The sequence below is a fragment of the Hemitrygon akajei genome, chromosome 2, assembly GCF_048418815.1.
Source record: "Hemitrygon akajei chromosome 2, sHemAka1.3, whole genome shotgun sequence".
Classification (NCBI taxonomy): domain Eukaryota; kingdom Metazoa; phylum Chordata; class Chondrichthyes; order Myliobatiformes; family Dasyatidae; genus Hemitrygon; species Hemitrygon akajei.
This window is the reverse complement of record NC_133125.1, coordinates 152,120,784-152,147,634: the sequence shown is the minus strand read 5'-3', so window position 1 is coordinate 152,147,634 and position 26,851 is coordinate 152,120,784. Positions and strand designations below refer to the sequence as shown.

The 26,851-nt window shown below is 44.5% G+C and overlaps 1 protein-coding gene across 1 annotated transcript in view; it reads right to left on the bottom strand.

Annotated features, from left to right (window-relative positions):
* Positions 1 to 670: 670 nt before the first annotated feature.
* The window catches only part of LOC140716954 (complement C3-like), a 61,895-nt gene continuing 35,714 nt past the window's right edge, over positions 671 to 26,851 (bottom strand). Inside the window, exons 12-21 of the mRNA XM_073030142.1 lie at positions 26,047 to 26,238; positions 24,946 to 25,137; positions 21,935 to 22,084; positions 16,488 to 16,617; positions 15,399 to 15,440; positions 9,065 to 9,124; positions 7,746 to 7,821; positions 4,367 to 4,434; positions 1,966 to 2,073; positions 671 to 837 (exon numbers count right to left, since the gene is read on the bottom strand). Coding sequence (XP_072886243.1) covers positions 833 to 837; positions 1,966 to 2,073; positions 4,367 to 4,434; positions 7,746 to 7,821; positions 9,065 to 9,124; positions 15,399 to 15,440; positions 16,488 to 16,617; positions 21,935 to 22,084; positions 24,946 to 25,137; positions 26,047 to 26,238 — 1,023 coding nt within the window. The 3' untranslated portion in view covers positions 671 to 832. The remainder of the gene's footprint in view (positions 838 to 1,965; positions 2,074 to 4,366; positions 4,435 to 7,745; positions 7,822 to 9,064; positions 9,125 to 15,398; positions 15,441 to 16,487; positions 16,618 to 21,934; positions 22,085 to 24,945; positions 25,138 to 26,046; positions 26,239 to 26,851) is intronic.

The window sequence follows — 26,851 nt, the reverse complement described above, 5'->3', positions numbered from 1 at the left end:
TTTCTGCAAGTATATCAAAAGACCACCTTGGCCTTATCTTAGAAAGGAGGTGTTGAAACTGAAGAAGGTCCGAAGGAGGATCTTGAAAACGATTCCAGGATTGAATGGTTTGTCATATGAAGAGCATTTGATGGCTCCAGGCCTGTATTCACTGGAATTCAGAAGAATGAGGGGTGACCTCATTGAAACCTATTGAATGGTGAAAGGCCTTGACAGAGTGGATGTGGAGAGGACGTTTCCTATGGTGAGAGAGTCCAAGACCAGAGGACACAGCCTCAGAATAGAGGGGTATCCTTTTAGAATGAAGATAAGGAGGAATTTCTTTAGCCAGAGAGAGGTGAATCTGTGGATTTTTTTGCCATAGGCAGCTGTGGACATTTAAGGCAGAGAATGATAGATTCTTGATTGTTCAGGGGATAAAGGGATATGGGGAAAAGGCAGGAGATTGGGCCTGAGAGAATAGGATCAGCCATGATGAAATGGTGGATTAGACTCGATGGGCCAAATGGCCTAATTCTGCTTCTATATCTTATGGTCTTAAGGCCCGAAGAGTTCCAGACTGAATACAGACCAATTCCCCAGGGAAAGGGAGCCAAAAGCTGCTGAGCTTTGGTTTGAGAGTTACTGACTTGGCATGGGACTTGGATTGAAGCAGTTAGCAGAAGCTTGGTTTGGATGTCATGTCTGACTTTATTTGATTACAGTATGATGTGAATGCCATCAAAGTAGCCAGCCACATGGGAAACACGGCCCTTCTGGAGACCTCACTGACAGCACGGTGGGACATCTTTCTTTTGCATCTTCATCTGTCGAGTCAGACCAGTCAAAGACGTTAACCTGGAATGGAGATCAGAGACACCATCAATGGTGTAACAAGCTGCAGGAGCTGACTAAAATGCTCCACTTCTCCTACATTCGGCACCCCATCCCATCAGCACATACTCCTAGTCCAAGCGGATGGGAGAGAGACAGAAAACTGTCCTCCCATCCTGAGGCTGACATTTCTCACCCACACCACCTGCAGGGGTATGCGTCAGATGAGTGTCACTTCCCCATATCCCTATTTCCTTCCCCTTTTCCCTTCTCCCATCCCCTCTCTTCCTTCCCATTCCCCGTGTCTTTTCTCCTCCCCTCCTCAACTTCTCATCATCCAATCTTGTCCATTTCCCTCCATCTCTCACTCTCCCCATTCCATTCTGCTACCTTCCCCCTCCTATCCCCTCTGTAGCTTCCCATTCCTCTTCTCCCTTTCCCTTCCCTCCACACCAACACATTCCCTTTCCTCCTCTAATTCCCTCCCCTCCCTACTATCTTTGCATCTCTACATTTTGAATTCTCTCCCCAGCTAAATAATAGTCTGCCCATTTATTTCTTCCACCAAACTGCATGACCATACAATTTCCAACATTGTATTTCATTTGCCATTCTTTGCCCATTCCCCTAAACTAACTAAGTCTCTCTGCAGGCTCTTAACACCACCTGCTTCTTCACCTATCTTTGTATCATCAGCAAATTTAGCCACAAATCCATTAATTCCATAGTTCAAATCATTGACATACATCGTAAAATGCAGCCGCCCCAAAACCGACCCCTGTGGAACTCCACTGGTAACCGGCAGCCAGCCAGAATAGGATCCCTTTATTACCACTCTCTGTTTTCTGCCGACCAGACAATGCTCCTTACCTTCCCTCCTTTCCATTCTACCATCTCCTCCCTCCTTCCCATTTCCTTCTATATCTGCCACACCCACCTCATCTCTGGGATTAGCTCAGCGTTAGTAGCAGCTCACAAGGTGATCACTGACCACTAATGCCTCAACTCTAAATTAAAAATCTCTGTGACATCTCCCACTGAGACCGGTCATAGTCTTGAAGTCCCAAAGAAACAGACCCTTTGACCCACAAAGTCCATGCCAACTTAAAGTACCACCTCCACCAAACACATTTCCTGGCACTTGATCTGAACCTGTAAAGGATTCCTCGTGGTTTGTCGCACTTTCCAGCATTGGTGCAGCTTTGAATTGGGACGATGTTCTTTCTCTTTGAACCAGAATACGCTTCGCGAGACACAGCCCTTCAACAGACAGACAAAGCAAGGTGAGCACACAGGGCAGGAGTGGAAAATGTTGAAGGTTAGTGGCGTCTGTGAAGTGAGAGACCTGCCTTCCACCAAGGGGAAGGTTCACAAACATGTTCCAATGGTAACTGGTAGATTGGTTCATCCATTGAGGAACAGTCAACTTCGCTTTGCATGCCCGCCATATTGACCATTTCACTATTGAGACAGTACAAGGAAAAACAACAACGTAAACCAAAATAAAGTGTTACAGTCACAGAGGAAGGGCATTGCAGGCAGAGAATAAAGTGCAAGAGCTATGACAAGGTAGACAATAAGGTCAAGAATCCACCTTACCATACCAAAGGACTGTTCAAGGATCTTATAACAGTGGGAGAGAAGCAGTCTTTGAACCTGATAGTTCCCCATCGCTACCCCATCTACCATTCCCCCCACACCACCACCTCTGGAACTCTGAGCGTAGTTTGGTCATAAACCACAGAACTGTTTGGCCCAGCTCATCCATGCTGAGCAAGATGTCTGCTTGAACCAGTCACACCTCACCATGTTTGGTCCATGTCCTTCTAAATCTTTCCTATCCAAATAGCGGTCCTAATCACATTTGAACATTGTTGCATACCTGTCTCTACCACCACTTCTGGCAGCTCACCCCATATACCCACCACCCTCTGTGTGAAATGGCTACACCTCTGCCCCATCTTAATATATCCCCTCTCACCTTAAACCTATCCCCTCTAGTTTTAGACTCCATTACCCTGGGGAGAAAAAGCTGTGAACATTCACATTATCAACACCCCTCATGATTTTATAAACTTCGATAAGGTCACCACTCAGCTTCCTACACCCCAGCCTATCCAGTTTCTTATAGTTTAAGCCTTCCAGCCCTGGAATTTTTGTCCACAGTTTAATGTAACTGGGAAACCAGAACTGCATGTAAAACTCCAGTTGTGGTTTCCCCAACACTCAGGTACAGGGTACAGATATAATGTGATGCTCACAACTCTTGTATTCAGTGCACTGACCAATGGAGGTGAGCATATCAAGTGCTCTCTTCCTCACCCTGTCTACTTGTGACATCTCTTTCAGAGAACTATGTACCAGGGTTTCTTCATTCTACACCCACAGTGTAAATCCTGCCCTGGTTTAATTTACCAGTTAGCATTGGATTCCATAAGCCTTCTGCTCAAGTTGGTCAAGATCCTATTATCGATCACACACCTCACTGTCCACGATATCAACATGTCCACAGGCTCACCCTTAGCAGCATATTGCAAAGAAAGAAGCACAATCTGATCTTAACTGCGGTTAATTCTACACATATCTTAAATGTGGTTAATTCTACACATATCTGAGGAAAACTGAACAGCTTTGTCTCTTACTCAGCCCTTGAGTCAGTAGTATAGAAAGTAAATTCAATGTTAGAGTTAATTTTGAGAGGACTAGAATATAAAATCAAGGATGTACTACTGAGGATATTGAAAATCATTGGTTAGAATGGATTTGGAATACTGTGAGCAATTCTGGATCCCATTTCCAAGCAAGGGTGTGATGACCCTGCAGAGGGTCCAAAGCTGCTTCAAAAGAATGATCCCAGGAATGAAAGGCTTAATATATGAAGAGTGCTTAATGTCTCTGTTCAGAAGTATGAGGGGTGCTCTCACTGAACCCTACCAGATATACTGAAAGGGCTGCATAGAGTGGATGTGAAGAGGATATTTCCATTAATGGGAGAGTCGAAGATCTGAGGCAACAGCCTCAGAATAAAGGGATATTCCTTTAGAGCTGAGGTGGAAAGAAATTTCTTCAGCCAGGGGGTGTTGATTCTGGGGAATTCATTGCCACAGAGGGCTCTGAAGGCCAAGTCATTGGGTGCATTTAAGGGAGAGATTGATAGGCCCTTGATTGGTGAGGGGTCAAGGCTGAAATGGAGAAGGCCGGAGAATGGAGTTGATAAAAAAAATCTACCATGATGGAATGGTGGAGCAGAATAATGGACTGAATGGCATAATTCTGCTCCTATACCTTATGGCTTTGTTAAGTGCCTTCATCAGAAACATTAACCCATCTTCTCTCTCCACAGAGGCTGTCAACCTGCTAAGTTGTTTCAAATCTTTTCAGTCTTTATTTTCGATTTTCATGCCTGGCTTTTACTTTTTATCTCTGAGTATGAATTCTATTTCCCAGTTATTTATCTGTGGTAGCACTAACAGACAGGAGCAATGGTTCCTTGCTTTAACTGGAGCTAATCCAATTGCCCATTCATACATCCACGACAACCGAGTTGACTCACCATCATTCTCAGATATGCTGATGGCCTGGACCTCCCAAGATTCGGGTGGATGCATGACAGACACTAACCTGCAGGGACAAACAGTGAAAAGACAACCAAAATTAGGGTGCACAGTTGCACGGAGAGACATCTGAATCGGAAGATGGAGTCAGACCACTTGGCTCCTCAGTGACACAAGAAGTTTTGCGGATGCTGGAAATCTTGAGCATCACACAAAATGCTCAAGGGACTCAGCAGGTCAAGCAGCATCTATTGAGGGAAATGAGCAGTCGATACTTTGGGCTGAGACTGTTCAATGGATCTGGAAAAGAAGGGAGCCTTTTCTTCCCCTCTCCTGCCATTCTAACCTGCCCATCGGCTCCCTCTGTTTCCCCACCTCCTTCCATTTATTCCATGATCCACTGTCCTCTTGTATCAGATCCCATCTTCAGCCTTTATATCTTTTACCTAAGAGAGCAGAATTTGGGGACATAGTGGATAGTGAGGAAAGCTATCAAAGCTTACAGGGGGATCTGGACCAGCTGGAAAAATGGGTTGAAAAAATGGCAGATGGAATTTAATGTAGACAAGTGTGAGGTGTTCCAATTTGGGAAGACAACCAAGGTAGGACTGACACAGTGAACAGCAGGGCACTGTGGAGTGTGGTAGAACAGAGGGATATGGGAATACAGATTCATAATTCTTTGAAGGCTGCATCACATGTAGATTGGGGCAGAAGTGAGAGCTTTTGGCACATTAGGCTTCATAAATCAAACTATTGAGTACAGAAGTTGAGAAGTTATGTTGAAGTTGTATAAGATGTTGGCGAGGCCTAATTTGGAGTATTGTGTGAATTCTGGTCACCTACCAGTTGGAAAGATCTCAACAAGAGTCAAAGTGTACAGGGAAAAATAACAACCGTTGCTGGAAATTGAGGACCTGAGCTATGTAGTAAGTTTGAATAGATTAGGACTTTCTTCCTTGGAACATAGGAGAATGAGGAGAGATTTGATCAATGTATATAAAAGTGGTAGAGATAGGATAAATGCCAGCATGCTTTTTCCACCGAAGACTTGAACTAGAGGTCATGGGTTAAGGGTGAAAAGTGGAATGTTTAAGGGAAACATAAGAAGGAACAACTTCTTTCAGAAGGTGGTGGCAATGTGGACCAGCATAAATGATGGATGTGTGTTCAATTTCAACATTTACAAGAAACTTGATAAATGCATGGATAGGGCTAAAGTCCAGATGCAGGTCAATGGGATTAGCACAGACTAGATGGGCTGGTGGGCCTGTTTCAGTGCTGGCTGCTTTATGACTGTTCAGCTTCTCCCATCATACCCTTTCATCCCTTCTCCCCCACCCATCCACCTTCCCACTCTCCTATCTCCTGCCAGCTTGTACTCCTCCCCTCTCCACTCTCTTCCCTTATTCTGGCCTCTTTCTCCTTCCTTTAAAGTCATAATTCTTTGAAGGCTGCATCACATGTAGATTGGGTCAGAAGTGAGAGCTTTTGGCAATTATGCTTCATAGAATAGTCTTGGTCTGAAATTTCAACTGTTGTTTTCCCTCCATATATGCTGCCAGAACTGTTGAGTTCCTCCATCATTTTTCTGTGTCAACCCCTCAGTCTTGCCCTGCCTTTCAACAAGTTCATGGGTAACCTGAGTATGTCATGTTGCTTTAAGCAGGACCATGGCCTACAGCAATACTTCTGGAAAGCTGATTACTACGGATGTGATAATGGTGCTGAATCCTGAGCGATAATCAATAAACAGCAGCCAGCGTCCAGGTCCTCCAAAGCTGAGTACAGAGATTGCGCCCACTCTAAACCGTTGTGGTGGTAGGTGAACTTCAGTGAGTCCAGATCCCTGCTCAGACAGAAGTTAAATGCTGTGACTAACCTCCCACTGTAGATGTGAGTGCTGCCGGGCGGCAATGGTTGAGGCAGCTCACCCTGATCCTCTTGGACACCAGCATCTTTATGCCCTTTTGAATCAGGTGAGAGTCTCTGACTGCAGAAGTGAGAATTCCAGGGGTAGTCTCAAATTTACGCTTGGATACAGCTCATTGATTTTGTTTGAAAGCTCAAAGTAAATTTATTATCAAAGTACGTATAGGTCACCATAGTGACGTTGAGTGAAGTTTACCCCCTCTGGTTCAGAGGGGTTGAGGGGTAATAATTGTTCCTGAACCTGGTGGTGTGAGTCCTGAGGCTCCTGTACCTGGCTCCGAGAGGAGAGCATGGCCTGGGCGTGGAGCTGCTAATGTTGCTTGTGTGCACATCCCTGCACCCTGCCATGGACTCTTCCAGAGGTACAGGAAAGGTGGGCCTCCATCACGTGCTGTATAATTCAATAAGTTCATCACAGATCTGACTGTAAGAACAACTCTGCTGTCCCATGCACCCAGGATAATCTTTCCTCTCCTATGATCCTTTCCCACCTATAGATGCTGCTCGACGTCAAAGAAAGAATATCAAGAGTTGATGTTATTGAGGTAAATAAAATCATGAGATTCATGTGCACTTGGTCTTTTTCTAGTGGCTGCGGCATCAAAAACTCAAGGGTATAGAATAAGGGTGAGAGGAGAAAGATTTTATCAAAAATAATAGAGTGGAATAAAGGGTAAACACAAGAAAATCTGCAGATGCTGGAAATCCAAAGGTAAGTAAACTTGGGAATATAGATCCATAATTCCTTGAAAGTGGCATCACAGCCAGATAGGGTTGTAAAGAGCTTTGGGACATTGGCCTTCATAAATCAGGGCACCGAGTACAGGAGTTGGGATGTTACGATGAAATTGAACAAGACATTGGTGAGGCCGAATTTGGAGTATTGTGTGCAGTTCTGGCCAGCTACCTACAGGAAAGATATCAATAAACTTGAGAAAAGTGCAGAGAAAATTTGCAAAGGATGTTGCCTAGACTTAAGGAGCTGAGATATAGGGAAAGATTGAATAAGTTAGGACTTCATTTGCTGGACCACAGGAGAATGAGGGTAGTTCCTACAGTGATACGCAAAATTATGAGGGTAAAGATAGAATGAATACTTGCAGACTTTTACTCTTCAAACTGGCTGAGATTAAATCCAGATGTCATAGGTTTATGGTGAAAGGTAAAATATTTAAAGGGAATATGAGTGTGGAATAGGTCAGTTCAATGGTAATGTTCAAGGGAGGTTTGGATAGGTTCATGGCTAAGAGGGGTTTGGAGGGATATTGTTTGGATAGGTAGATGAAATTAGGGAGAAAATTAGGCTGACATGGACTAGATGGACTGAGAAGCCTTCTGAGCCATAGTACTCTAAGAACTTGAGGGGATAACATTTTTTTTTAACCATTTACCAGTTGGGCCAAGGAGCCAGTTTCCGTATTGTATGACGCTATGATTCTACTGTACCTGAAGGTATTGTTTCCTGAATTTACATCCACCCTCCACATTGAGCTTCCATCAAAGGTCGGCTGCACAGAGTCAGCTATGTAGTGGGGAGAAAACAGAGAGAGAATAGAAAAACAACTGAGGTTCAGCCTCCATTGACACTGCATAAATTCTTCTGCATCTGCTCCCCTTCACCCATTGAGTTTCTGCTGAGTTCCTGCATTAATATTCCTTGTTGTCCAATCTCCCATCAACTCCCCCCCTCCGATTTTACCACTCACCTACAAACTGGGAGGAACTGACAGGACCCTTCCACTGAGGGACCGCACAGTGACACAGTCAGTAGAGCTGCTGCCTTCCAGCTCCAGAAAGCCAGGTTCGATCCCGACCTTTGGCATTATCTGTGTGCGGAGTTTGCATTGTGGCAAAATGGGTTTCTTCCCATATCTTAAAGACACGGAGCTTGGTCAATGGCCCCTGGTGTGGGTGAGTGGTAGAATCTGGTGTAGGGGGCAATTGATTGGCAGGATGACATGGAAGCAAGGAGAGGCATGATGCGACAGGTAAGCAATAGCCTGAAGATGATGGGCTGAAAAGCCTCCTCCAGTGTTGCAGTGGAGAAGGCAAGATGTGGCACAGTACCGAGAAACCCTTTACACTCATCAGTGCAGAATGGGGAGGAATATCCTGGAAATGATCACATCCCAAAAACATGCATGTTGTTTGGCTACTTTTCCGGTGTAAATTTCCCTCAGTGTGTGGTGATGGCTCAAAGTCTGGGGACTTAGTGAGAACGTGTGAGGAAAGTAAGACAGCATGAAATAAGTGAGGAATGAAACTGATGGGATTGACTTGAGAGCTGGCACAGACTTGATGGGCTGAATGGTCTCCTCATGGTCCACTAAGATGGGTGCCGCGGTAATGTAGTGGCTAGCACGACACTATTACAGCTTGATATGTCGGCGTTTGGAGTTCGATTCTGGCACCATCTGTACAGAGTTTGTATGTTGTCCATGTGACTGTGTGGGTTCCCTGTGGGTGTTCCAGTTTCCTTCCACAGTCCAAAGACGTACTGGTTATTGGTTAATTGGTCATTGTAAGTTGCCCTGTGATTAGGCTAGTGTTAAATAGGGGGCTTGCTGGGTGGCACTGCTCATTGGATCAGAGGAGTCTGTGTTGTTTCTCTAAATTAAATAAATAAAAATAAGAATTGCATTTTCTTCCAGATTGCTTTCCCCTGGATATAGCATCATCTTCTACACAATTAAGCAAATTTTTAGAGATATATAGAGAAAGATCAATGGCAGAACATGTTTTACAAGCTGTTTATCCAACATTACCATTATTTCTGTGTGCTTCTGTGCTTTTCCATTTGATGGTCACCAGCGCATGTCTACTGCCTGGGGATCAGAGATGTTTGACATGAGTATATTATCCTTACTTAAAACTATTCTCTCAGTTCACTTCGGCCTGGCGCCAGTCACACAGAACCCCGTCAGAAAGGGCTGTTGTAGAGTGAACAGCTGATGGAACATCTACCCCACAGCTCCCAGATTCCCAGTTCAACCTCCACCCCTGGTCTTGTCAGAGTGGAGTTTGCACCTTACAGAGGAAATTGATAGGGAATGAAATTGCTTCAATCCAATGAGCTGATCGACCTCCTTCCACTTTGCAAGGAATTTGTGGAAACATATGATAGCTGGAAAAGTTTTGCACTATCCACTCTTTCTGTGCCCTCATAATTTTGTACGCCTCCCTCAGCCTCCACTCTAAGGAATCAAACCAGTCCATCCTCATAACAGAAACACTTCATCTCAGGTAACAACCTGGTGAATCTCTTCTGCACTGTCATCAGTGCTGTAACCTCCCAACTATAATGTGCCAACACAATACTCAAGTTACAGCCAGATTAATATTCTGTAATTTTGATCCATAGCATCTGTGACCACCCACCTCAGACGTCCCCTCTTCCCCCTCCTCCAGAAGGCATAGAAGTGTGAAAGCATGTACCACCAAGCTCTGCTTCTATCCTGCTGTTATAAAACTATTGAATGGTTTCCTAGTAAGATAAGGTAGACGCTTGAGTGGTGGGGATCTTTGATGGAAGCTGCTGCCTCCTGAGTAGACTTCTGATGTTAGGAAGCGATGTTCCCGTGATGTATTCACAACTCTCCACAGCTTTGCACATTAGTGCAAATAGAATTGCTGAATCAGAACCTGATGTAACTGGCTGGGACACTTTCAGCAGTACAACTGTATGAGCTTGTTGGAGTGCTTGGTGACAAGGTGAACCTCCTTGACCTCCTGAGAAAGTAAAGATGCGGACACACCTTCCCTATGATTATATCTACGTGTTGAGCACAGGACAGGTCATCTGACATGTACCTGTGATACTGCTCCAAGCAAACTTTTCATTGTAACTCCCTGTACTTGTCCTGAGGAAAATAACATTGCCCTAACTCACTACTTACAGCACCAATAACTTCTATGGCATCGGCATCTTACTAATTATAGCTCCTACATTAATGTCCAGTTTGTTAAAAGTACTGTCAGTAACAAACAGAAAGGGTCCCTGCTCCGATCCCTAAGCTACACACAGTCTTCCCATCACATAAACAACCCTCCTCTCTCATCCTCTACCTCCTATCACTAAATTAATTTGGGATCCAATTTGGCATAAAGATTTGAGGTCAGGGTTGCCCATGAATGTTGCATCCTGGTTATCTATGCGAAAGGTAAGCCAGAGCAGTTCCAGCTGTTGCCCACGCAGCAGACTCCCCCTCTTCACACTGCTGATGAATCCAATGAAATGGCAGAGACAGATACTGTTTGTACCAGCAGCATCACAGGAGTTGCCAGTCAGCATTATACACAACGTAGGACTGCCTCCAGCTCTGGATTTTTCCTCAGGGTTTAGTCCCAACACTTCCCCTCGAGTGGGTATAACCGCTAGGCAGCGAATATTTGAGATCAGAGCTTTCCTTCTCCGAGATGAGCTGCCAGCCACAGGCAATGAGCCCCATCTGCCTAAATCGACTGGTTTTAAGGCACCAGTAACCCACCATTGCTCCTTCTGTCAGTATAAACAGTTCTGCTGGGCTTAGTAGCTAAGCTACATGTGAAGGCCAGGAGCTGGACTTGGTCGTCAGAGACTTATTTGAGGTGCACGCCATTGGGAGCATTTAATAGTTAGTGGGAACTTATCCCCATTTCCACCCCAGGCTTTGACAACCTTAAAGAACCTATTTTGGCATAAACAGCCATGCTACCCTGTGTACTGTAGAATCTTGGTGGGTGCCTGTATGCTCATGTTCTGTTTACACATTGAAACACTCTGAACTGGCTGTAAATGTTCCAAGCCTGATAATCATAGAGTAAGACAGCATGGATAACAACCGGTCCATGGGGCTTACCCAGCTAGTCCGAAATCCATGCATTCAGCCCGTATCCCTGTAAGCACGCCCCTCCCCTCCATATACCTATCCGAGTCATTCTTAATTGATACTATTGCACCTGCTTCACATGCCTCTTCCGGCAGCTCGTTCCATATACTCGCCACCATCTGCTTGGAAAAGCTGGCCTTCAGGTCACTTTTAAAGTTTCCACCGCTCATCCTAAATCTCTGTCCCGGAGTATGGATTCCACTACACTGGGGAGAAGACTAGCTCCTCCTACATTTTCTAAGCCTCTCATAATTTCATGGAATAAAGGAGAGCCTTTCTTTCTTTCTCAGACCCTGGGGAGAAAGAGGTTCCTTTCCTTTCCTGTCCATATAACTATCCAATTTTTTTTTAATGACAATACCGAACCTGCCTCTACCACTTCTACTAGAAGCTCGTTCCACACAGCTACCACTCTCTGAGTAAAGAAGTTCTCCCTCGTGTTACTCCTAAACTTTTGCCCCCTAACTCTCAACTCAGGTCCTCTTATTTGAATCTCCCCTATTCTCAATGGAAAAAGCCTATCCATGTCAACTCTATCATAATTTTAAATACCTCTATCAAGTCCCCCCTCAACCTTTTACGCTCCAAAGAATAAAGACCTAACTTGTTCAACCTTTCTCTGTAACTTAGGTGCTGAAACCCAGGTAACATTCTAGTAAATCTTCTCTGTACTCTCTCTATTTTGTTGACAACTTTCCTATAATTTGGTGACCAGAACTGTACACAATACTCCAAATTCGGCCTCACCAATGCCTTGTACAATTTTAACATTACATCCCAACTCTTATACTCAATGCTCTGATTTTAAAAGGTCAGCATACCAAAAGCTTTCTTCACCACCCTATCCACATGAGATTCCATCTTCAGGGAACTATACACCATTATTCCTAGATCACTCTGTTCTACTGCATTCTTCAATGCCCTACCATTTACCATGTATGTCCTATTTTGATTGTTTCTACCAAAATGTGGGACCTCACACTTATCAGCATTAAACTCCATCTGCCATCTTTCAGCCCACTCTTCTAACTGGCCTAAATCTCTCTGCAAGCTTTGAAAACCTACTTCATTATCCACAACGCCACCTATCTTAGTATCATCTGCATACTTACTAATCCAATTTACCACTCCATCATCCAGATCATTAATGTATATGACAAACAACATTGGACCCAGTACAGATCCATGAGGCACGCCACTAGTCACCGGCCTCCAACCTGACAAACAGTTATCCACCACTACTCTCTGGCATCTCCAATTCAGCTACTGTTGAATCCATTTTACTACTTCAATATTAATACCTAACGATTGAACCTTCCTAACAAACCTTCCATGCAGAACCTTGTCAAAGGCCTTACTAAGTCCATATAGACAACATCCACTGCTTTATCCTCGTCAACTTTCCTAGTAACCTCTTCAAAAAATTCAATAAGATTTGTCAACATAACCTTCCACGCACAAATCCATGTTGACTGCTCCTAATGAGACCCTGTCTATCCAGATAATTATATATACCATCTCTAAGAATACTTTCCATTAATTTACCCACCACTGATGTCAAACAGGCTTATAATTGCTAGGTTTAGTCTTAGAACCCTTTTTAAACAATGGAACAACATGAGCAATATGCCAATCCTCCGGCACCATCCCCATTTCTAATGACATTTGAAATATTTCTGTCAGAGCCCATGGTATTTCTACACTAACTTCCCCCAAGGTCCTTGGGAATATCCTGTCAGGACCCAGAGATTTATCCACTTTTATATTCCTTAAAAGCACCAGTACTTTCTCCTCTTTGATCGTCATAACTTCGCTACTTGTTTCCCTTACCTTACACAATTTAATATCCTTCTCCTTAGTGAATACCGAAGAAAGGAAATTGTTCAAAAATCTCCCCCATCTCTTTTGGCTCCATGCATAGCTGTCCACTTTGATTCTCTAAGGGACCAATTTTATCCCTCACTATCCTTTTGCTATTAATTTAACTGTAGAAACCCTTTGGATTTATTTTCACCTTACTTGCCAAAGCAACCTTGTATCTTCTTTTAGCTTTTCTAATTTCTTTCTTAAGATTCTTTTTACATTCTTTATATTCCTCGAGCACCTCATTTACTCCATGCTGCCCATGTTTATTGTAGATATCTGTCTTTTTCCGAACCAGTTTCCAATATCCCTTGAAAACAATGGCTCTCTCAAACTTTTAACCTTTCATTTCAACCTAACAGAAACATAAAGATTCTGTACCCTCAAAATTTCACCTTTAAATGACCTCCATTTCTCTATTACGTCCTTCCCATAAAACAAATTGTCCCAATCCACTCCTTCTAAATCCTTTCACATCGCCTCAAAGTTAGCCTTCCTCCAATCAAAAATCTCAACCCTGGGTCCAGACCTATCCTTCTCCATAATTATATTGAAACTAATGGCATTGTGATCACTGGACCTGAAGTGCTCCCCAACACATACCTCCATCACCTGACCTATTTCATTCTCTAACAGAAGATCCAACACTGCCCCTTCTCTAGTCAGTACCTCTATGTATTGCTGCAAAAAACTATCCTGCACACATTTTACAAACTTCAAACCATCCAACCCTTTTACAATATGGGCTTCCCAGTCTACGTGTGGAAAATTAAAATCTCCCACAATCACAACCCTGTGCTTACTACAAATATCTGCTATCTCCTTACAAATTTGCTCCTCTAATTCTTGCTCCCCATTAGGTGGTCTATAATACACCCCTATAAGTGTTACTACACATTTCCCATTCCTCAATTCCACCCAAATAGTCTCCCTAGATGAGCCCTCTAATCTATCCTGCCAGAGCACCACTGTAATATTTTCTCTGACAACAATGCAACACCTCCCCTCTTGCCCTCCGATTCTATCACACCTGAAGCAACGAAATCCAGGAATATTCAGTTGCCAATCACACCCCTCCTGCAACCATGTGTCACTAATAGCTACAACATCATATTTCCAGGGATCAATCCATGCTCTAAGCTCATCCACCTTTCTTACAATGCTCCTAGCATTAAAATAATTGTATTTAAAAAATTCTTCGCCTCTTCCTGTCTGTTTACCTCTAACGGTGCAAACAACTTTACTATCTTCTTTTTCTTCCTTCTCCCATACATCTGTTCCTACACTCTGGTTCCCCTCCCCTCTTGTATCTAGTTTAAATCCACAGGAGCCTCTCTAGCAAATCTACCTACAAGAATATTTGTCCTCCTCCAGTTCAGATGTAATCCATCCCGTCGGAACAGGTCCCATCTTCCCTGGAAAAATGCCCAATTATCTCTAAATCTGAAGCACTCCTTCCTGCACCATGTCTTCAGCCATGTGTTGATCTGCGCTATCTTACTATTTCTAAACCCGCCTGCACGTGGCACTGGTAGCAATCCTGAGAATGCTATCATGGAAGTCCTGAACTTTAACTTGTCACCTATCTCCTGAAACTCACCTTTCAGGACCTCCTCGCTCTTCCTACCCACATCATTGATCCCTACATGGACCACGGAATCCGGCTGCTCACCCTCCCTTTTGAGAATACTGAGAACTCGATCCGAGATATTGTGGACCCTGGGATCAGGGAGGCAACAGATCATCCGGGATTCTCGATCTCTTCCACAGAACCTCCTATTTCCCCCCTAACTATCGAATCCCCTATCACTACTGCTCTCCTCTTTTCCCTCCTTCCCTTCTGAGCTGAGGGTCCAGTCTCGGTGTCAGAGACGGAACCACTGCATCTTGTCCCTGGTAGCTCGTCCCCACCAACAGTATCCAAAATGGTATACTTATTATTGATGGGAACGGCCACAGGGGTGCTCTGCTCTTCCTGTCTAATCCCCTTCCCTCTCCTGACAGTCACCCAGCTACCTGTCTCCTGACTCTTAGGGGTGACTATCTCCCTGTAACTCCTGTCTATTTCTGCCTCTGCCTCCTGAATGATCTGAAGTTCATCCAGCTCCAGCTCCAGTTCCCTAACGCGGTTTGTCAGGAGCTGCAGCTGGATGCACCTTTCACAGGTGTAGTCATCAGGGACAATTGTGCTATCCCTGACTTCCCACATACTGCAAACGGAGCACTCAACCTTTCTACTATATCCTGATCTCTCCCAGGCACGGAGAAGTGAACACTTCCAAAAGCAACAATATTCATCATCGGGCAAAACATTCAATCTTCTTTTCTTTCTCAGGCAATGGAATGTTCCACTTGTTTTACAACTTACCTGTTCTTGGTGAAAATTCCCGCAACCCTTTTGACTCGTCAACTGGAAGGAAAGTAGCCTTAATTAGTAATTTGCATCAGAACCATTTCTGATTTCTAATCAAGGATTTCTACCCCACACTACTCACTACATAAGCTAATTTAGTAACTTGGTGAGGTTCAGTGTGTTGGTGAGGGGTTGAGTTTGGAGGGAGTTGATGGGAGTGTGGGAGAATAAAAAGAGGTCAATGTAGGATTCGTGCAAATAGGAGCTTGATAGTTAGCATGGACAGAAAATGGTCTGTGTCCGTGCAGAATCTATCAATGACTTTATAGACTTGTACAGCATAGAAACAGGCCCTTCAGCCCACCATCTCTGTGCTGTCCATTGGAATATCAATTTGGATTGGAATTAGTTTATTATGACCAAGGTATAGTGAAAACCTTGTCCTGCATTCTGCCCCTAAACCAAATCATTACACAGTACATTGAGGTAGACCAAGAAAAGACGATAACAGCATCGGAATAAAGTGTAACAGCTACAGAGGAAGTGCAATGCAGATACGAGATCAGAATAAGGTCGATTGTGAGGCCATCTTATCACATTAGAGGACTGTTCAACAGTTCAGTAGCAGGGTGGAAGCTGTCCTTGAGCCTGGTAGTACATGCTTTCAGGCTTTTGCACCTTCTACCTGATGGTAGTGGGAGAAGAGTGGGAGCGTCTTAGATCAGGCTGGTTGCTTTCTCAAGGCAATGAGGCATGCTGTAGATAAAGCATCAAATACTTACCTATATTAATCCAATTTCCCAGCAGCTAATTAGTCAGATTCTATGTCTTGCCAATTCAGCTGTGGCTTAACAATGCTTTACAAAGTTGTACCATAACTTCCGGGCTCTCAGATTCTAGTGGTCATCTTTCCAATTTTGTGCTTTGATTCCAGATTTTCCACATATACGATATTTTATTTTCATTCTGGTGACATTATTCTTACCGGGTGGATTTGTTAAAAATGTAATTAACAATGTATATCTGGTTATAATTAGCAATGGAAATGTCATTTACTATTCATTCGCCTGTCACTTTGCTGTTGAGGCATTAGCTTTCACTTACTAAGTGGTTCAGAAGGTGGTTTCATTAAATTGGAGAAGAAGAATAGTCCAGAATCCACAAAGACACTGGAGGTGTTGTTCCCACTTCCAGAAGATAAACCGATATCAGTGGAATCCAGGTCTTCAAACACCTGAACCAAATAACAAGTTGAGAGTTTCACACATAGAATACTTTCTCGACATGGGAGAGTTTAACACAGCTGCTTTCCCCCGTTGGATAATGTGGAGGTCCAGAACTGTGCAGTCCATCTAAAGCAATAATATCATATACAGTGCCTTGAAAAAGTATTCATCCCCCACGACTATTTTCATTTTACGGTCTCCTTTTCTAAATTTAATACATATTAAAGTAGGATTTTTTGAGCTAATCTACAAAACATTGTGCATCATGGGAAATCAAATGAAAAATTCCAAAACCTGTCAACAATTTACAAAAAGTTTAAAAATGGTGAATCTGTGGAACTTGTTGCCACAGGCAGTTGTAGAGGCAAAGTCAGTTGGTTTGTTTAAGGGAGAAGTTGATAGATCTAAAGATGTGGAAGAAGGTCTTGTAGATGAGTCAAAAGTGGAACTTTTTGGTTTCAACACTAAGTGGCATGTGTGGTATTAACTTAATACTGCAAATTATCCAGATGACACCATCCCTACTGTAAAGTATTGTGGAGATAGCATCATGCAATGTGGATGCTAGTCTGCAGCAGGGTCTGGAAACACGGTCAGGATTAATGGGAAGCTGAATGCTGCTAAACAGAGGGAGATGCTGGATAAAAACTTGCTAGCCGCTGCCAGAGAGTTTAAACTGGGGAGGAAGTTCATCAAAGCACTCTGTCAGAGCAACCATGGTGTGGTTTCAGATGAAGAGAATTGATGTCCTTGAGTGGCCCACACAGAATCCTGACCTTAACCTGATCAGACATCTCTGGCCAAGACCTGGAGATTGCTGTCCGCCTAACCTGGCACAGCTTCAGCAATTTTGCAAAGGGAAATGAGAAAATCTCGTTCCATCACATTGTGCAAAGCTAATAAGAGACTGATCCAAAAAAGACTACCAGCTGTAACAGCTGTGAGAGGTACTGAGCGAAGGGGGATGAATACTTATGAACTGCTGATATTTCAGTTTTTTGATTTTGGTTTTCATGTTTACAATCCTCCCTGTTTTGTTTGGGCTCTACTCTGAAAAAAAGGAACACGTGATTCACAAATAAAAGTTAAATTGATCAAAATCCCTGGTTGTAATACTCTTCTATGTGAACAAAGGGTTGGAGGATGAATATTTTTTCCAAGGCACTATACTTGACTTCATTTTATTAAACCTTTGTGACATATACAGCTAATATTGTTACACTGGCATGGTAATGTCAGCTTATTGAAAAATCTAATATGTCCTTGTGGTCATTCAGGACATGCTGGGTTTTATAACAAGCAAACGTTACCACAACATGCCTCCAGTTTCACAAAAGCAGGGTAGTTAATTTCACAAAATCATTAAGAACATGGTAAACAGCTTGATCACATAGGTTACATGGTGTGATCGGGCATGTGGTGCAAAAGTACTTGATACGTGTAATAGACAGGAGAACTTGTCCTTTTATCTGGGGCTGTGAGTGGTGCACCAAGGACCATAAGGCCTTAAGGTATACAGTGCCTATAAAATGTATTCACCCCCTTTGGAAGTTTTTATGGTTTATTGTTTTACAACATTGAATCACAATGGATTTTTATGACATTGATCGACAAAGAGACTCGTGTCAAAGTGAAAACAATTCTCTACAAAGTAATCTAATTTAAGTTCAAATATAAAAAACAAAATATTTGAATGCGTAAGTATTCACCCCTTTCAAGTCAGTATTTAGTAGACACACTTTTGGCAGCAATTATAGGGTTGAGTCTGTGTGGATAGGACTCTATCAGCTTTGCACATCTGGACACAGCAATTTTTTCCCCATCTTTCCATGGATGCTGCCTGGCCTGCTGAGTTCCTCCAGCATTTTGCGTGTGTTGCCTGCATTTCCAGCATCTGCATCTCTTGTTTGTGAACTAATTAACATCACTGGTGGGATTGCTCTGCTGCCGGAGATGGGAGACTGCCTTTTGATCGCTGGTGGGATCGCTCTGCTGCCGGAGATGGGAGACTGCCTTTTGATCGCTGGTGGGATCGCTCTGCTGCCGGAGATGGGAGACTGCCTTTTGATCGCTGGTGGGATCGCTCTGCTGCCGGAGATGGGAGACTGCCTTTTGATCGCTGGTGGGATCGCTCTGCTGCCGGAGATGGGAGACTGCCTTTTGATCGCTGGTGGGATCGCTCTGCTGCCGGAGATGGGAGACTGCCTTTTGATCGCTGGTGGGATCGCTCTGCTGCCGGAGAGGGGAATCTGCCTTTTGATCTCTGGTGGGATCGCTCTGCTACGGAGAGGGGAGACTGCCTTTTGATCGCTGGTGGGATCGCTCTGCTACTGGAGAGGGGAATCTGCCTTTTGATCGCTGGTGGGATCGCTCTGCTACTGGAGAGGGGAGACTGCCTTTTGATCGCTGGTGGGATCGCTCTGCTACTGGAGAGGGGAGACTGCCTTTTGATCGCTGGTGGGATCGCTCTGCTACTGGAGAGGGGAGACTGCCTTTTGATCGCTGGTGGGATCGCTCTGCTACTGGAGAGGGGAGACTGCCTTTTGATCGCTGGTGGGATCACTCTGCTGCCAGAGAGGGAAAGGCCTGCTGATGTGCCCAGAGAATGTTACTCAGATTTTCTGCATTTTGGATATGGTCTTGGACTATGAATTGTTTTTTGGTCTTTTTTTTTATATTCTGTGTTTTCCACCTGATCTTTCTCATTTTTTGGTGTGTGATTTAGAGGGTTTTGGGGGTTGCTGCTGTTCATTTCTTTGTTAGTTTTGTGGCTATCTGGAGTGAAAGAATTTCAGAGTTGAATACTTTGATAACAAAAGAACCTTTGAACGTTTATCACAAACTCCTCAAACTTTCCTGGGTGTCTGCTTGTTATTCCTGAACTGATGGGTGCACATTGAAGTTGACTGGCTGGAGAACTAAGAGCGACTTGAGGAAGACTATTTCACACAAACGGTGGTAGCTGCTGTTAACGGCAGGGATCTCGCATGAGTGAGTGGCTTTGATTTCAGACAACTGTCAAGGGAGTGCAGGTATGCAGTGGGCTGATCAGTAAATATGCTAAATTTCCTTTCCTAAAGGACTTGTTGGGTTTTTTTAACCAGCCAACAATTTCAAGATACAATCTTTTTAATTTCTGGTTTAAAATTCCTATTTGCATAGTGGGATTAGAACTCACATTACTGTGCTAATAGGCTTGTGGACATGATTTGTAGTGTCCACCAGCACAGAGCTGGGGTATGAGATCTCAGTCTTACACAGAATAGTGCAGCACAGCAACAAGCCCTTTGCCCCATCATGTCTGTGCAGACCATGGTGTCAAATTAAATTAACCCTAGCAGCCTATCCACCCAGTCTCTGTCTATCCATGAGCCTAAGTATTTCTTAAACATTTCTGTCAAATCTGTTCCAGCGCTTCCCCTTGCAGGGTATCCCAGGCACCTAGCACTCCCTGTGTAAAAGAAATATTGCCTCATTACTGCCATCAGGAAGGAGGTACAGGAGCCTGAAGGCCATCAGATCCCTGAATGGACATTGAATCCATGAACAGTAGCTCAGTACTTTTTTTTTCTTTTTGCACTACTAATTTGATTTAACTTTTTAAATATGTATATGTACTTCTTAGTGAAGTTTACAGTCTTTATTATTATGTATCCCAATGTACTGCGGCCGCATAACAACAAATGTCACAATACGTGCCGATGATATTAAACCAGATTCTGATTCTGAAATGTGAAATTGATGTGAATGACAAACAGTTGTGCTGGGATCAAACTGCAAGTCTTGCAGTGCTTCTGGCACCAATGCATCTTGTTAATGTGGGAGGAAACTGGAACTCCCGGAGGAAATCCACGTGGTCACGGGGAGAATGTACAAACTCCTTACAGACAGCGGCAGGGAAGGAATCCTGATCACAGGCGCTGTAAAGCTTTACGCCAGCCGCCACACCACTGTGCTCCCTCGCTCACCTTAAAGCAATGACATTTCACCCGGGGAAAGGACTCTATCTGCCCTATCCATATCTCATTATAAACTTCTCTCGGGTCACCGCACAACCACCAACGCTCCAGAGCAAAACTCCAAATTTGCAGTTAATTTTCTCTTCATAGAAAATAATTTCCAATCCAGGCAGCATCCTGGAGAACGTCTTCTGCACTCTCTCCAAAGCCTCCATACCTTTCCTGTAACGTGTCAACCAGAACCATGATAAATATGGCCTTATCAAAGTTTTATACAACTGAAACAGAACTTCCCATCCTGCTATATATACACAACACCTTGACTGATGAAGGAAAGCATGCCGTGTGCATCTTTACACTCTAACTACCTGTGCTAACACAAAGTACACTGCAGATGCTGTGGTAAAATCAACACGTACAAACAAGCTGGATGAACTCAGCAGGTCGAGCAGCATCCGTGGAAACGAGCAGTCGTCGTTTCGGGCCGAGACCCTTCTTCAGAACTGAAGAGGGAGGGGGCAGGGGCCCTATAAAGAAGGTGGGGGGAGGGTGGAAGGTGCCAGGTGAAAAACCAATCAGAGGAAAGATCAAGGGGTGGGGGAGGAGAAGCAAGGAGGGGATAGGCAGGAGAGGTGAAGAAGGAATGTAAGGGGAATCATGAGAGAGGTGATAAGCAGCAGGAAGAGGAGGCAGAGTGAAAGTGGGATGGGGGAAGGGAGAGGGAGGGAATTACCGGAAGTTGGAGAATTCGATGTTCATACCAAGGGGCTGGAGACCACCCAGACGGTATATGAGGTGTTGCTCCTCCAACCTGAGTTTGGCCTCATCATGGCAGTAGAGGAGGCCATGTATGGATATATCTGAATGGGAATGTGAAGCAGAGTTGGAGTGGGTGGCAACCGGGAGATCCTGTCTGTTGTGGTGGATGGAGTGGAGGTGCTCGACGAAGCGGTTCCCCAATCCCTGCAAGTGTAAATGCTACACCTGTCCCTACACCTCCTCTCTTACCACCATTCAGGGCCCCAAACAGTCCTTCCAGGTGAGGCAACACTTCACTTGTGAGTCTGTTGGGGTCACCTATTGCATCCAGTGCTCCTGGTGTGGCCTCCTCTACATCAGCGAGACCTGACGCAGATTGGGGGACCTAATTGCTCTCTGGGTCATTGAGGCACACAAGCCTGCAAAGCCTATGACAAGGATATGATCCATTTGGAGGAGAGCAGGCAGGTGAATCACCCTCTATTGACCATGGAGGCTGTTAGTTGACACCACACACACCATGTTCAGCCACACCAATTCAGCAAAGGGTTCTGAGATACAGGCCTGGTGGTTCCACTGTGGACAAATGCTGATGGAAAGAGCTCACCATCCGAGGGTTGATGGAGTCGTCCACATGCAAATTCTTCATCCTGACATCTGTGGCCTGGACAAACATCTCAGCGGGGCTGTGAGAGAGAGCTGACAGGAGAAGCTGCGGTTCTGGTCCTTCCTCGTATTCCACTGAGCGTATCTGAAACTGGGAGGCACAATCCGAAAGAGGTAGCAGTGAGCTTCAGAATGGGAATGTTATACACGTTCAGGCTGAGTCAATGTCAGCTCTCGAATTAGGCTACACCCCTCAATTAATGAGTTACAATGGAGAAGGCAGAGAATGGGTGACGCCCAGAGAAAGTGGTGAATTGATTAGGGTGAGTGTGTGTAGTGAATGGGTGATGCTGAGGGCACGTGGTGAATGGGTGACGATCAGGGAGGGCAGTCAATGGGTGACAGTGATGGTACACAGTGAATGAGTGACATTGAGGGCACTCAGAGAATGGGTGACGGTGAGTGTACATTGAATGGGTTACGGTGAGTGTACATTGAATGGGTTACAGTGAGTGTACATTGAATGGGTTACGGTGAGTGTACATTGAATGGATTACGGTGAGTGTACATCGAATGGGTTACGGTGAGTGTACATTGAATGGGTTACGGTGAGTGTACATTGAATGGATTACGGTGAGTGTACATCGAATGGGTTACGGTGAGTGTACATCGAATGGGTTACGGTGAGTGTACATCGAATGGGTTACGGTGAGAGTACATTGAGTGGGTTACGGTGAGTGTACATTGAATGGGTTACGGTGAGTGTACATTGAATGGGTTACGGTGAGTGTACATTGAATGGGTTACAGTGAGTGTACATTGAATGGGTTACGGTGAGTACATTGAATGGGTTACGGTGAGTGTACATTGAATGGGTTACGGTGAGTACATTGAATGGGTTACGGTGAGTGTACATTGAATGGGTTATGGTGAGTACATTGAATGGGTTACGGTGAGTGTACATTGAATGGGTTATGGTGAGTACATTGAATGGGGTATGGTGAGTGTACATTGAATGGGTTACGGTGAGTACATTGAATGGGTTACGGTGAGTGTACATTGAATGGGTTACGGTGAGTACATTGAATGGGTTACGGTGAGTGTACATTGAATGGGTTACGGTGAGTACATTGAATGGGTTACGGTGAGTGTACATTGAATGGGTTACGGTGAGTACTTTGAATGGGTTACGGTGAGTACATTGAATGGGTTACGGTGAGTGTACATTGAATGGGTTACGGTGAGCGTACATCGAATGGGTTACGGTGAGCGTACATCGAATGGGTTACGGTGAGTGTACATCGAATGGGTTACGGTGAGTGTCCATTGAATGGGTTACGGTGAGAGTGTACATTGAATGGGTTATGGTGAGTGTACATTGAATGGGTTACAGTGAGTGTACATTGAATGGGTTATGGTGAGTGTACATTGAATGGGTTACAGTGAGAGTGTACATTGAATGGGTTATGGTGAGAGTACATTGAATGGGTTATGGTGAGTGTACATTGAATGGGTTACAGTGAGAGTACATCAAATGGGTTACGGTGAGTGTACATCGAATGGGTTACGGTGAATGTACATTGAATGGGTTACGGTGAGTACATTGAATGGGTTACAGTGAGAGTGTACATTGAATGGGTTATGGTGAGTGTACATTGAATGGGTTATGGTGAGTGTACATCGAATGGGTTACGGTGAGTGTACATTGAATGGGTTACGGTGAGTGTACATTGAATGGGTTATGGTGAGTACATTCAGTGGGTTACGGTGAGAGTGTACATTGAATGGGTTATGGTGAGTGTACATTGAATGGGTTACGGTGAGTGTACATTGAATGGGTTACGGTGAGCGTACATCGAATGGGTTACGGTGAGTGTACATTGAATGGGTTACGGTGAGTGTACATTGAATGGGTTACGGTGAGTACATTGAATGGGTTACGGTGAGAGTGTACATTGAATGGGTTATGGTGAGTGTACATTGAATGGGTTATGGTGAGTGTACATTGAATGGGTTATGGTGAGTGTACATCGAATTGGTTATGGTGAGTACATTGAATGGGTTATGGTGAGTGTACATTGAATGGGTTACGTTGAGTGTACATTGAATGGGTTACGGTGAGTGTACATTGAATGGGTTACGGTGAGTGTACATTGAATGGGTTACCGTGAGTGTACATTGAATGGGTTACGGTGAGTGTACATTGAATGGGTTACGGTGAGAGTGTACATTGAATGGGTTACAGTGAGTGTACATTGAATGGGTTACGGTGAGTGTACATTGAATGGGTTATGGTGAGTACATTGAGTGGGTTACGGTGAGAGTGTACATTGAATGGGTTACGGTGAGTGTACATTGAATGGGTTATGGTGAGTACATTGAATGGGTTACGGTGAGTGTACATTGAATGGGTTACAGTGAGTGTACATCGAATGGGTTACGGTGAGTGTACATCGAATGGGTTACGGTGAGAGTGTACATCGAATGGGTTACGGTGAGAGTGTACATCGAATGGGTTACGGTGAGTGTACATCGAATGGGTTACGGTGAGTGTATATCGAATGGGTTATGGTGAGAGTACATCGAATGGGTTACGGTGAGAGTACATCGAATGGGTTACGGTGAGTGTACATTGAATGGGTTACGGTGAGTGTACATTGAATGGGTTACAGTGAGTGTACATTAAATGGGTTACGGTGAGAGTGTACATTGAATGGGTTACAGTGAGTGTACATTGAATGGGTTACAGTGAGAGTGTACATCGAATGGGTTACGGTGAGTGTACATTGAGTGGGTTACGGTGAGTGTACATTGAATGGGTTACGGTGAGTGTACATTGAGTGGGTTACGGTGAGTGTACATTGAATGGGTTACGGTGAGAGTGTACATTGAATGCGTTATACTGAGAATGTGCCTGATCTGGCCCAGGCTTTATCTGACAGATCCCCAGGGCCTTTAATGCTGAACCTATTTTATCAGTTCACTACATGAGAGACCAGTTGTGGGATCCACCTTGGTATCACACAGGCTCTCGACCTGTACTCGAACAGAGTCGGCGATGATCTCCCTCTGGCCGTTCTGTAGAAGGTAATACGCCACGATCCGGAAATACGGCACCATGGACTGAGTGATGGTCAGCTGGAATGATGTCTCCGGGTATCTCTCGATTCTTTGGAGTTCCAACATTCTACCTTTGCCAAGAACCTTTGTGAAAGAGGCCAACAGGTAAGGAGAGTATAGGCACACTCTAGATTACTGGAGCATACATCTACAACCGGGGCTGTAATCCATTCAAGACTCTGACCTGCCCCCTCCCATTTTGGGCACTGTGTCCAAGCAAGGCTGCGATCGGCTTTGCAAAGGACAACACTATGGGAGGACATTAAGCCCATCGAGTTCATGCTTCTCCCCCTCCCAACAGACCATTGTCAATGATTTCATTCCTTATTTGTTCTCAGATGGCTAAAGTCACCTCCCCTCCAGTTTCCTGTGTTAATTTATGGTGATCAAATCATTCTGTATGACTCCATGATATTCCCAACAGCTCCCTCCGGATCCTATACACTCAGGGCAACTTACAATAGCCAATTAGCTCACCAGAATGGCTTTATGTCTTCCTGACATTTCCATTAAGTTACCCACCCCCGGTTTGACCTCTCCCCTAGAATCTAAGGACAATTTAGAGGGGCCAGTTAACCCATTGGCCTGCATGTCTTTGGGATGTGGGACCTACTGGGGAAATCCCACGCGGTCACAGGGAGATCAGGAAACCTCCACACATGAATAGCACCAAGGGTGTGGTCAAACCCAAGTCTGCACCACAGTGCCACCCCAACATGTTCTCAAGTAGTTGGCTGTCAAGTTTGTTTACAATCAGGCTGATTTTAAATGTTTTAAGTTTCTATACAGGTGCACTTCTGTTTGAATTTGACCCAATCCAAAACTTTGCCCATGTGTCTGGAACTCCACATGTACGCCCCTTCCTGATTTTGGACATCTTTCCCAAGTTTTTGAACTCCCACATCACCTCACATAGTGGTATCGCCTCTTGCTTCCCACCAATTAAAGACCACTTGCACACCAAAAGTTTTCCTGGAAGTTTTCTGAACCAACCATGTAGTTGTAGAAATGAACATGATCAGTATCAAGCAGGCCAGGAGCTGTCAAGTTCACGGTGATAATATCTTCCGGATAGAGGAGGGCATGGGGCACTTTGATATGCAGATACCTCCTCCTGGCAGTCTGGTGTCTCTTCACCATTGCATGTTTCTTTACTGGCTTTGTGGACGTATTTCGAACTCTGGCCTAGAAGGGACCAAAGACAGGGTGAGTGTTGAGGGATACATTTGCAGGCAGGATTATACATCCTGAGGAGAATTGAGAGACTACAGATATTGGAATCTGGAGCAGCCAACAGCCGGCTGGAGGAACTCAGTGGGTAAGGGCAGCATCTGTGGGGCAAAAGGAATTTGTCAACGTTTCAGATCGAAACCCTGCTCAGGACTCTTGATGCCAGGTTTCAATCTGAAACATCAGCAGTTCCTTTTCCTCCTGCGGATGCTGCTCGACCCATGGAGTTTCTCCGGCAAATGGTATGATGCACAGCACACCAGCCACCCTGCTGTACAAGATGCTCACTGGGCAAGCAGCATCTGAGGAAAGAGAAACAGTTAATATTTCCACTCCTAATCCCTGGAAAGACAGACACAAATGAGACTACACAACAGAGGAGGTCATAGAATCGTAGAGTCGTACAGCATGGGAACAGGCCCTTCGGCCCAACTCATCCCTGCCTTCCAAGCTCATCCTGTTTGCCTGCATGAGGCCCTGAACCTTTCTGGTGCATATACCTGACAAAATGCCTTTTTAGTATTCAATTGCACCTCCTTCTACCATTTCCTCTGCCAGTTTTCTTTCT